Genomic DNA, 12,753 nt, shown 5'->3' with positions numbered 1-12,753 from the left:
TTTTGCCAGTAAGTCGTTCTGTGGTATTGCTTGCACTGATCACAGGGCCCTGCACCCTTTGATTAACCCTACAACACACCCCACCATGTGCAGTGCCATCTCCCACCAGCATTGTTACACAATGACCCCTGTACCCACCGGTATTCTACCCCGCTGTCAAATATGGACTTGACTTCGACATAGAACAGTATGATACAGGCAAAAGATGTCTGCGCCCAACACCATGCCAAAGTAAAGAGAATAACTTCTGCCTGCAATATCACTCCATTCTCTGCATAATCCTGTGACTCAGAGCCTATTCAATGTCACTGTCATGTCTGCTTCCACCATTATCCCTGCACCTCATTCGATCCATCTATGACTCTCTGTAAGAAAAAAACCTGCCCTGTACATCAGTAAACTTACACCCCCTCTACCTTAGATGATGTCCTCTAGCGTGTGATATTCTGACTATTCATCCCATCATTTAAAAAATTTTACTGTCTGGCTGCCCCTCAGTTTCTAAAGCTTGAGTGAAAACAACCCATATTTGTCCAAACTCCTCTTTTAGCACGTCCTCTAATCCAGACAGCACCCTGATAAACCTCTTATGGACTCCCTTCAAAACCTCAATATTCTTTCATAAAGGGCCAAACAGAATTGTACACAATACACATAGGCCAGTTAAGCACAGACCTGTCCCGAGAGGCACAGAATCCCAGTGTTAAGACACCAACCTCTCCCTACTGGCATTGTTTCCCAGTGTTAAGACACCAACCTGTGAAACTAACCTGATTCACTTGTACTGTGCCATTACTGTGACGTATATGGACACACCAGTGTTATACGAAAGTGCTAAATAGTCCCAGACCTGTAACAATACTATACCCATGTCGTACAGTAACAGACTTCTACCAGTACTGTATCTATTGTTACAAAGCCACAGACTTGTACCCACCAGACATGCAGCATCCTCATGATCAACCTTCCAGTAGCTCCATAATGAACTTGATACTTTGCTGGATCATGAGGCAGAGTGATTTTATCCATTACAGAGTCTAAAGTTGAAGCCTAAAAAACCCCTGATCTACGTATATTTCATTGCTAAAATCTCACTGTGTACAAACTACCTCTGCTATTTCTACATTTAGAATACCAGTTACATTTCAAAATAAGTATTTAATTAACAGTAAAGCACTATGGAAGGCCTCTGTTCTGAAAGGTGCATATTAATGCATGTCCTTCCTTCTGTTCATAGTCTATTTTGAGTTTGAAGGGGCTTACCCTGTGTAACTTAGCAGGAGAGATTTCAAGTTGCTTCTCTGTAAGTAAGAATTTGTACAGCGGCATAGCAGCAGATAACCCTCAGGTCAACTCATTCAAATGTTCACTCACTTGGACTCTATGCCCATATCCCACAAACCCATGTGAGAAGCTGGATAAAACAGTGGCCTGATTGGGATATAACTTTTCTGTTCTACATGTCTATGTGTTTGTCACTGTGTACAACACAGGACTGAGAGAATTCACTGTGATCCATGCCATCAGCCAAGTTAAACTCTTGCCCACTATGTAACGACTGGACGGAGGGATGTTGCTTATGACTCATCGCTCATGATTGAGTTGGGCAGAAGGGTCTATTTTCGCGCCATATGACTGTAACAAATGCTTGCCTATAATGCAGACTTTGAATGTACTGATGTAAGGGGTGGAGCTTATTTTCTTGCAGACCTTGAAAGTATCATTGAGGTGAAATAATATGAAAAGTTGGAGAATGACTCCGTGTTTATCTTTTGGGTCAATGTGTTATCATGACTGAAGAACTGATGTCAAAGATAAGAAAAAATTTTAAAAGTGCAAAGAACCAGGGAGCATGAAGAACCCAAAGGCCGGTAGGGTGGAGAGCAGAGGAAATTAAGTCACAAAAGAGGCACTTAACCCAGGTTCTGGGACCAAACTGCCATTCGTTTAACAGTGTGTTTAAATCCGGAAGTCTTGACTCAAATAGCACCTTCACCAGAAGCATTATAGTTAATTCACATAGGTGACTGAGGAATAACTTCTCAAAGATAATTAGGAATGGGCAGTAATGCTGTTCCTATGTCAATATTATACAATGAGAGACCTGTCTCCACCAATCGTTACCCATGTTATACAGTGAGATGCAGGAATTCTTGAGTTACATATATGGAGTTCAAATTTCAATAGACTTATATTACAGAATGTTGCCCTGATAAGGCAATATCCCAAAGGTGGTTTGTTAGGCTTTATCACCAGCACTGGGTGGCTGTTTGTCTAGAGATATGACCCAAGGTGCAATTGGAGAGTTTTGGGGATGTTTTTAATGCAGGGGAAAAGAAGTAAGTTCTAGGAAGCAACACAGAATGTGGAGGATGAGACAACTTAAGTGGGTTCTAATGGCTGACAGACGAATGAGAAGGAATAGATACAAAGCAAGTTGGAGATGGAAGGACAAAGAATGTTAGCTGAAAATGCAGAAGCCCAGGCTGACAGAGATTTAAAAACAAAGTATGTCATTCTGATGGGTATATTGTTAATGAGTATGCAGCAGTTTGTTCATTCATCATATTATATGCCTAAATTGAAAAGAGTTAGGGTCTCCGATATAGCTTTGGGAATGGTGTATGGTTTAATCATGTCCTGTACTTTAGAAAATCATGCACAGTCTAAATCCTTACTTGAAGAAAAGCTACAGCAATGTTCATAACTGTGGTGAAAATGACTCAGATCATCATCTGAGAACATTCTTAATCTTCAAGTTCTGCTCCAGCATGGCAAAGAGTTATGGAAGCCAGCTTAATTATTCTGAGTGGGGTGATGTAATAATTTACTGAATGCAGCGTTGCCAAGGATAACCCATCACATCATCTCTTCATTAACTTATATGTTTCAAATAGGAACAAATTTCATATGTAAATTCCAAAGTGGTTCTGCTAAGATTAATGAATTCAGGAACTTATAACAGCAGTAGCATTCCATTAGCCTTTCTGGTTTTATTAATATTTATCATTAAAATCATGTGGATGCAAAACAAAATCAGAAAGGCTAATAGAACTGTGAGGCAGAACTGAATGAACAAAGATGCATTTGGATTTCAATTTAGACAAGTGTGAGGTTATCTACTTCGGGTGTGTGAAGGATAGATCAACAGAGTGTTTACTAACTGGTGAAGAAATAAGAGTCCAGCACAGCCAGAATCCTTGCATCGACACAATTTTAATGATATACTGTACAAGGATCCCAAAGCTGTGCTGGACTGCAAAATGTATTACCATTCTTACATTGTCAAATACTGGGATATCAACAATGCAGGAACACCTTCGCCAGAAGGCTTGAACATTTCAGAGAAGTGATTCAACACCAACTCAAGGGAAATTAGGGTAGGGCAATGCATTGGCCCTACCAGCAATGCCCAAATCCTGAAAAATGTTTAAACATGCACTTTGGAAATGCACTATTTGAAAGGAAAGCACTTTCTATGCAATATCACCTTCAAAAAGGTCAAAGTCCTGCAAATCATCAGGCAATCGCTGAAGAACTTCTGCCAACTCTTCTTGATTTAGTTCTAGGTCATTTGGCATATCTGTAATCTCATTGGTGATGTCATCAGGGATTTCATCAGCACTTAGTTCTGGGGTGGAAGAATCCCTGAAATTCAACAAAACAGCAGGTAAGAGATATATAAAAGTATACTCTTGTGCAGCAATAAACCAACGTAATGGGAAAATGCTCAGATCCAAGTAGTAAAAGAATGAGATTGAAAAATCACTTCAACATATACCCAATTGCTTCTGTTCCCTCGACATTTTTGAGGTCATAAAAAAGGCCCTCTGCTGCCTGGCTGTCACATTGGTCCTGATGCTCATGCCTTTCACTCCATTGTTCCTTCTTTAACATGCATTGAAACCCACCTTCTTGACCCAAGCTTTTGGTTACTCAACCCAGTATGGAGCTCATATCAGAGTTTGTTGGATTAAACTCACGTAAAGTTTCTAGTCACAGTTTGCAGTGTACTGTATTTCCACAGGTCCATAATCAGACAAGCTACAGTTCAAACAACATTGAATACCTTGCCATTACAGGGAGTCTTCTCCAACTAGTACAAAAAAATCCATACTATTCCAGCAAAGTTCTGAGCAACAACATTTCCTTATTCACTATTTGAAAGAACTTAGTATTATCCTAATGATACCTCTGAAGTTGTAGGTATCTCAAAGTAGTTCAAAGGAAATTAAATACTTCTTTTGTTTGAAATGCAATTGTGGTTGTTATCTAAGAAGCACAGCAGCCATTTTGAATATAAAATCTCAATGAGAGATGTACCAAATGCCTTATTAATATTGTGCGAAGGATAAATACTGTCCAGGATGCCAAAGAGAACTACTCTGCTCTTCATTCAAAGTGCTGTGGGATCTTTCACAACAGCCAACAGGGTGGAAGGGGCCTAGGCTTGAGGTCTTATTGAAAGGACAGCACAGCACTCACTGCCACACTGACACTGCTTTCTAGATTAGGTGGCCAAGGGATCTGGGGAAGAACAAGCCAACAAGAAAGCAGAAGAAATCATTAGTATTGGCTAAAGTACAAAATTGTTCACAGCATTCCAGCTGCCCCAGCAGGTAACAGGCTATTCCAGTGTGTCACAGAACAGTGATAAGATTCATTTTCTACAAGAGTTAACTTCTCAAGATGTACCTTATTTGGCCTCAGCACCCTTTTTCTGATACTAATCTTTGGTAAAGGTAGCTTTTCAAACCTTTCAGTTTACCAACACAAAAATCCTCATTTGTTAAGGTACCAACTACAGAAGACACCAGGGCCAGTGTGATGACTGAGAGGAACCAACATCTGATATAAACTATAGACACCATGCAGCAGCATACCTCATCCCACTGAGCTAGCATTGTCTGTCATAGATCCAATAACACAATTAAATAACGTTTTAAGCTGTAATGTTACTTTTCTCAGAAGACAACGTACAAACAACCTGCTGTCTTGCATTGTCAATGATTACAGCAGTGAGCCTTAACGTTTATGTTTACCTGATGTGGGAGGCCGTGACTGATATGCCAAGACTGGAAGGCATTGTAAGATTGCCCTGGGGTACAGCTGGAGGAATGGGTTTCTGAGGCCGCCGTGGACCTCTCCGCCGCTTCTTCTTGTGTTTTTTGGTAAGTGCTGGAGGCTTGGTTTTCTTCCTGGGTTTTCTCTGTTGCTGGATTTTCCGGTTACTGTCACCTCTCAAGAAATTATCCTTAAAAGTAAAACAGAGCCGTAAAGTAAGACTGGAAAGGTGGCAACGTAACAGAACCTGCAGCATGGACAATCTGACTGGTGAACCCTCCCCATATAGAGAACGTGTGAGAGAGGGAGGGCAACAGGGAGAGGGGATATGGAGGAGACAGAGAGACAGGAGAGAGAGAGAGAATGAATAACAAGAGAGAAAATCTGAGGATGATAGAATCAAAAAGGAGGAGAGACAGTGAAAGAGGAGAGGGGAACAAAAGGGCACCTACTGAAAGACCAACCAATATCCCCCTAAAGACAGAAGCAGTGTACAGGTAGTTATGAGTAGTTTCAGGTGGAAATGCACAGGCAGCTATGATTAGGTTCAGGTGGAAATGCACAGGTAGTTATGAGTAGTTTCACCATAGGTGAAAAAAATTGAAATGCTGATCACTTCAGCCATAGGTTCCACACCGTAATAGTTGTACAGCGGCTGCTATTGTATCAATTTTATGAACAAGTGTTCATCTTTTGTCTTTGTTTATAACCACATGATAAAAATGATTAAAAGCATTGCACATGACAACCCAATTAAGAGAAAAAACTTAGCCCCAAATGGTTGACACAACGCTTGCCATTGGGATTTGCATCAGCCACTCTGCACTATAGATTGCAACAGACATTAGAGCTTTCAACCAATACTTTTTGCTGCGAGAGGTATAGGCTACATGAAGAATGTTAGCCACAAGAACCTATTACTTCTTATTTATATCATGAAGTGCTCTGGCCTTCACCTAAGTCTCTTTAAAACATGAATCAGGGGTTTTGTTTCAAGCTTGGTCACTCTCAACAATGAATGCCAATCTGCAGATTTCAATACTGAGATTAACAGGCACTAGGTCATCTTGCTCATTGTACCGATTTTGGATTTGCAGGTCACTAAATAGAACCTGATGCACTGCACAGTCAGAAACTACTATTCAATAGCTTCCAATTTCTCAGTGGTGTCTTCTGCATAAACATATTAGTACGTCCAAGCAATTGATCATAATTCAAACTACATGAACAAGGTGACATAGAACAATAGAAGTTCTTTGTAAACTGTGAGCAAATACTTGAGCTAACAGAGACATTTGTCATTAATTCACAGGATGTTGTCCTCGCTCAATACTCTTAAGCTGTGCTAGCCTTGTTTTTCCAAAGGATATTAAACAGCTTGATGTTGGTCTGAAGTCACATACACCAGGGTAAGGGCAACAGATTTCCTTCCCGCAAGAACATTCCTACATCAGGTATGGCTTTAGATAATCAGGTAAATCATGGTCACCATGAACTGAATGATTTAATGAACTGAACTGTTATTTCACTACTTCAGACTAAAATACAATCTTTGCATCATTCTGTTGTTTTGCGCCTATCGTTATATTTATTGTTATATTTATTATCAGCGTGTATACTGCTTGCTCTGTGCGCTTCATGTGAACAAGGAATTTTTTTTTGCGCCCTGGTATAATTGATAATAAACTAATCTAAGTTCTCCTTAAACGGTGAGATTTGAATTCATGTCTCCAGATTCAAAGGCAAGGCCTCCAGAATTTGTCAAGTAATCAGACAGCAACTAGACCCATAAGATACCAGCTCTGTTAGCTCTCAGCTCTGCTGCAGTCCAGCTAGTATAAGAACCACTGAAAAAAGCTTGCCAAGTCCATGCTGCAACATCACACAGGTACTCTGCTGAACTCTGGGTCACTGTTAAAGCAAGGCTCCTAATCTGGACGTATTTAGTAACAGTTTACTGGCTGCTCGCCTTTGCACTTCTACATAAGGGGTTCCAGATTCCAGATGTTTAAAGTCTTCTGTCTTCCTGAACTGTAGCTTTCCTTCTGTAAGTTAAACAGTCCTTGACTACATGTCCTCTGTTTCTTGCACTTCTGCCCTTGCCCCTTATCACCTGGCAGTACAAGAATAACGTTCCCCTGGTCCTTACCTTCAGCTACAACAGCCTTGACATTCAATGAATCACATTTTGCAATTTCCACCAGTTCCAACAAGATATACAGAATATTCTTTTTTTTCCTCCTCTTTCAGCTTTTCATAGGGATCACTCCCTTCATTCCCTTGTCAGCTCTTCTATACCCACCTACCTCTCCCCATCAGCTGCACTCTCCTGTGCAGCCTTTCACATCCTTCCAGCTCGTCCCTTCGCACCATCTGACCTGGTCTTTCTAGTTGAAGTGCTGATTCACTTACATGCCTTTCAATCTCATGTTACTGCATCAGATGTTCATAAAGTGGAGAAACCTAACATGGAAAGGATGACTGCTTTATGGAGCACATGCACTCAATCTGCAGGAATGATCCCAAGCTTCCAAATGTCTACCTCTTTAATTCATAACCCCACCCCCACAGATTTCTTCATTTGCAAACTCCTGCACTGTTACAATGAGACTCCATGCAAGATTGAGGAATTTTAGATAATATGCTTTTCTTTTCTAAACACAAGAGATTCTGCAGTCAAAATTCCAGTCTCTGGAAATCCAGAGCAACATACACAAAATGCTGGAGGAACTCAGCAGTGATGCTGCCACCCAGATCTCCTCCATTTTCCAGACATCCACACGGAGTTCATCTTCCCATCACCTTAACAATGATAGAGTCCCTCTTGTCCTCATCCACCACCCCATGAGCTTCCTCATCTAACCATTCAGGGCCCCAAACAGTCCTTCCAGATGAAGCAACACCTTACCAGTGAATCTGTTGGGACCATCTCCTGTATTCAGTGCTCCCGATGTGGCCTCCTCTACAATGGTAAGACCCAACACAGATTGGGGGGAACCACTTTGGCGAGCACCTTCACTCCATCTGCAAAAAGCAGGATTTCCCAGCGGCCAACCATTTTAATTCCATTTCCCATTCCAAAATGCTGGTCCATGGCCTTCTCTACCGCCACGATAAGGCCACTCTCAGGATGCAGGAGCAACACCTCATAGTCTGTCTGGGAAGCTTCCAACCTGATGTCATGAACATCGATTTCTCTAACATCCAGTAGTTTCCCCTTCCCCCATCTTCAATTGTCCACTCTTGCTTCTCTCTTACATCTTCTCTTCTCCTCACCTGCTTATCACCTCCCTGGTACCCCTCCTCCTTCCCTTTCTCCCATGGTCACTCTCCTCTCCTATTAGATTCCTTTACCATTCCCACCTATCATCTTCCAGCTTCTTTCTTCATCTCCCTTTCCCCCCACCCACATACTTTCCTCATCACCTCGTCTCAATTCTCACCTTCCAGCTTGTACTCCTTCCCTCCTCACCCCCACCTTCTTATTCAGGTTTCTGCCCCCTTTCTTTCCAGTCCTGACAAAGGTTCTCAACCCGAAATATCAACTGTTTATTAACTTCCACAGATGCTGCCTGACGTGCTGAGCTCTTCCAGCATTTTGTTTGTGCTGCTCTGCACTTCCAGCATCTGCTGAATCACTTGTCATTTGCTTTCTTCTTTCTGCCTACATTCTCACATGCCACCCGCTCATTGTTTCCTCAGCATACGATCTGACCTGGTGAACAAGCCAGCATGCCAGAGTTGCATTATCCACACATTACAGCACCACATAACCTCATCACATCTGCCACATGTTCACTCTACCTGAGAAATTTGATGCAATCGAAGCTTATACATTTCTTTCCCCAATCTGGTGAAGGTTCCCTTATCTGAGACATTTTCTCTTTCCACAAATGTTGCACAACCTGCTATGTTTTTCCAGCAACTTCCATTTTTCGGTTTTCTCCCCCACACAAAAATTCCACCCTACCTGGTAGGTCCCACCACCTTATCATTAACCAATCATTCCACTGACTTGGAAACTGTGCCGACATGAGTCTGCATGGGTCCTGCCAAAGGGTCTCAGCCCGAAACGTCGATTGTACTCTTTTCCATATATGCTGCCTGGCCTGCTGAGTTCCTCCAGCATGTGTGGTGCTTCGATTTCGAGCATCTGCAGATTTTCTCTTGTTTATGAGTCCCTATCAAGCTATTTTTGACTCATCCTATCACAACTATTCCCTTTGTTCCACATATTGCTCCCCCAACTCTCAGACTGTAAACCCACATACATCTCCTTCTTTGCCAGTTCCAATGAAGCACTGACTGCTCCTCTTTCTAGAGATATAATCCAGTGCTTTTTGTTTTTGTTCCAGAGTCTGTTCTACCTGTTGCCAGAACAATTCAAAATTATTTCCCAGACATCCCACCTCTCCCGGAAGTTCCGGGAGTCTCCCACATATTAATAGTGGCTCCCTGATGCCTGCAAATTATATACAATGTCCTGGAAATCAATTTTTTTGAGAGAGGGAGAGAGAGAGAGAGAGAGAGAGAGCGAGCACGAGGGAGCAAGCGAGAGAGAGCGCGTGCGAGGCAGCGAGAGAGAGTGCGCGCGAGGGAGTGAGCGAGAGAGAGAGTGTGAGGGAGCAAACGAGAGAGAGAGCGCACGCGCGCAAGCCATGAGAGTGTGTTCCAAAAAAAGAAAATATAAAATGTACATCATCCCAGACTACCCTAAAGTGTACCCCTGCCTAATAGGGGTCAAAAATAATGACAGTGTTGCTCGCTGCACTGTTTGCAACAGTGACTTTTCTATTGCCCAAATGACTGTAAGAGACATGTTGAGGTGAGTTTAACAGGTGTCATTCATTCAATAGCATAGTTAACGTTATTTAAACTAGTTGGCTAGCTGCTAAGGAGCTACTCTATTGCAGACATCCCACCTCTCCTGGAAGTTACGGGAGTCTCCCGCAAACTGATGGTGCTACCTCCCTGAAATGAGTTTTTGCAGGGTGAGATGTCTGATTTCCACTGCCAATCACATTGCCCCATATGCAAACAGTGTACAGCCTTCTCCCTTCATAGGTGCCTCAGCAGCTTCCTCTGGCATGACAGTCCATGCTTTTAATTTCCTTAGATAGATAAATTCCCTCTAACTTTTCATAATTTCCCAGTATTACACCTGTATCTCAAAGAACATTAAAGAACAAGAAATCAAATGCATTTTGTCAGCACCTATCATCATCTTGGGGCATTCCCCCAGAAGCCAATGCAGTATCCTTGTATCATTAGTGTTATGCTTTCACATATTCACTCAGGGAAAATCTCATTAAACTTCTTATGCACTCAGCTCAAGAAACATTCTGGTGGTGCCAGTATAGCAAGCCTCATGATAATTGTTAAATCCAGACTTCAGAATGACACTGTATACCAAAAAAAGATGTAGAGGTTTCTATCTAATTCAGTAACTTCCATTGCAACAAGTTCATAGTGAAATATGAAAACACTCGAGTGTGTTTTTCAAGATATTTACCATTTTCTTTGCATGTTCTTCACACAGAGGTGTCTGGTGCGTGATGTCAAACACTGGAACGGAACACTGTTGCCCATCTGCAAACTTGGCCGTGCAGCTTGAAAACAGCTGCTGAGAGCGACTCAACAAGATATCTGAATCGTGCAAGGTCAAGGAAACGGAATCAGCTCTGTATTGAATATGGGGAATACCTGTTTAGAAGAGCAATGCAACTGCGTGATTGAGTGATTGTTTAACATTAAGATCCACAGTAAATAAGCCTTCATTAAACATCAGAGCATTTAGTGCTATATACTGAGGGCATAGGGAAGTGACCATCTTGAGGTTCTATGCTTTCACCAGATTCCCCTATTCTAAAAATTTTATAGTCCATGCCTTCAAGCTGATATACGGAACGGGTGACAAAGTAATAGGGTATTTTCTTGTCATATCTGAAGCCATCCAACAATGAGGGGATTGGTACCAAAGTCATGTTGTGGACTTATTCCTCTGGAAGATAGAGTTGGAGAAGTCAATGAACTTAATCAAAGAATAATTTCCAGATAATTAAGCTTATACTATGTAAGAAGTTTAGTATGTTGTTCAAGAATTGGAAAAGTATGCCTCTTAACTATCCAATCCTTTCTTTTCTCCATCCAACAAGATCAAGACTATATTTATATCCCAACATCATCCACTTTCTTGACTCTGTATCTCTTTAGATTGTTATCTTGCATCTCAACAATTTCAAAAAGTTCTGCATAAAGTAGCAACCTCTGAGTGGCCTGATTCTGACCTTCAGGTTATGTTCCTTTATCCTACAGACAAAATTCCTCCCTATCTATTCCAGTCAAAACTCTAGCAACCCCATCAAAGCACTCTTTGATCTGTAATAGACCATGGAATCCAAGATGTTTTATAATTTAATTTCCCCTATAATCTATTGTTTGGAATTTGTGTAACATTCTGATTCATCTGTACTTTATTCCTTCCAAGAACAATCTCTTCATCCCTATTAGTGGTGTCCTGTAAAAGACACATTTATTGAATGCTACAATAATAAGGATGATTTTAAACTATAGCAAAACTTCTTCCCCTCAGATTATAAATGCTAATATTCCATTTGTTTCTCTCTTGTACTCAATTACTACATTTTGGTAATTTGCGCTATCATTTCCATTTGAGCTTTTCACTATTTGTATCTGTATTGTTACGATCTAAAATGCACAATAAAACTTAGCTGGTATAATTTTCATTCCACTTATTTAATTACTCAGTATATCCACAATTTTATGCTCTTCTTGCTTTATCATCAATCTTTCCATCAAGACAAAATTTAAATATATGCCAATATGAAGTGGTAATTGGCAGACTACTTGTACTGATACTTTAACACTATTTAATTTGGATTGCAAATCTTAATTAATCATCACAAATAATTGAATTAATGGAGCAACTTAGCCAGCCAGAGCTCTAGATGTAATGAGTGAACATTAGGAGAGAGCAAATCTTTTCTCACTGCACTCATAACTACTTCAGAAAACAATGCACATTTAAAACAAAAGCAAATTAAATGCAGCCATATGTTCCGTGTCTCCCAATCATTCTTAAAATACTCATGAAATTAAAATGGGTGTCCGCTGTCTAGAAGCAAAAGCATCATTGTCTGGTGCACAAATATATCAGCGCTGTCCCAGTTTTGCTCACTAGACCTGGAATATTCAGCAGTAAATTACCGTACTTTTTGCCTACCATGGGAGTTCTCTGGGGCCATTTTGGTAGCAGTTTACATTCCACCTCAAGCCATTGTCAAGCTGGCTTTAGATGATCTGAGTAATGGGATCAGCATGCACGAAACAGCGCACCCTAACACCTTCACCATCGTTTTGGGAGATTTTAACCGGGCCAGTCTGGAAAAATCACTAAGCAACTACCATCAGCAGATCACTTGCAATACTAGAGGAAACAACACACTGGACCATTGCTACACCACCATCAAGAATGCCTACCGTGCTATTCCACACCCTCACTTCGGGAAGTCTGATCACCTGGCTGTACTTCTGCTCCTTGAGTATAGGCAGAGACTGAAGACTGCAGCACCAGTAGTAAAGACCAAGAAGGTATGGACAAGGGAAGCACAGGAGTGCCTACAGGACTGCTTTGAATCGGTGGACTGGACTGTATTCAAGGATTCATCT

The 12,753-nt window shown here is 41.3% G+C and overlaps 1 protein-coding gene across 2 annotated transcripts in view; it reads right to left on the bottom strand.

Moving 5' to 3' along the window:
• ino80db (INO80 complex subunit Db) overlaps nucleotides 1-12,753 on the bottom strand; it is a 126,908-nt gene that overhangs the window by 11,672 nt on the left and 102,483 nt on the right. For both annotated transcript variants that reach the window (XM_072261284.1, XM_072261286.1), the window contains exons 7-9: nucleotides 10,577-10,710; nucleotides 5,043-5,254; nucleotides 3,491-3,648 (exon numbers count right to left, since the gene is read on the bottom strand). In XM_072261284.1, the coding sequence (XP_072117385.1) occupies nucleotides 3,491-3,648; nucleotides 5,043-5,254; nucleotides 10,577-10,710 (504 nt within the window). The remainder of the gene's footprint in view (nucleotides 1-3,490; nucleotides 3,649-5,042; nucleotides 5,255-10,576; nucleotides 10,711-12,753) is intronic.

Source organism: Mobula birostris, chromosome 6 (genome assembly GCF_030028105.1).
Source record: "Mobula birostris isolate sMobBir1 chromosome 6, sMobBir1.hap1, whole genome shotgun sequence".
Taxonomy (NCBI): Eukaryota; Metazoa; Chordata; class Chondrichthyes; order Myliobatiformes; family Myliobatidae; genus Mobula; species Mobula birostris.
This window is presented reverse-complemented; position numbering and strand designations above follow the sequence as displayed.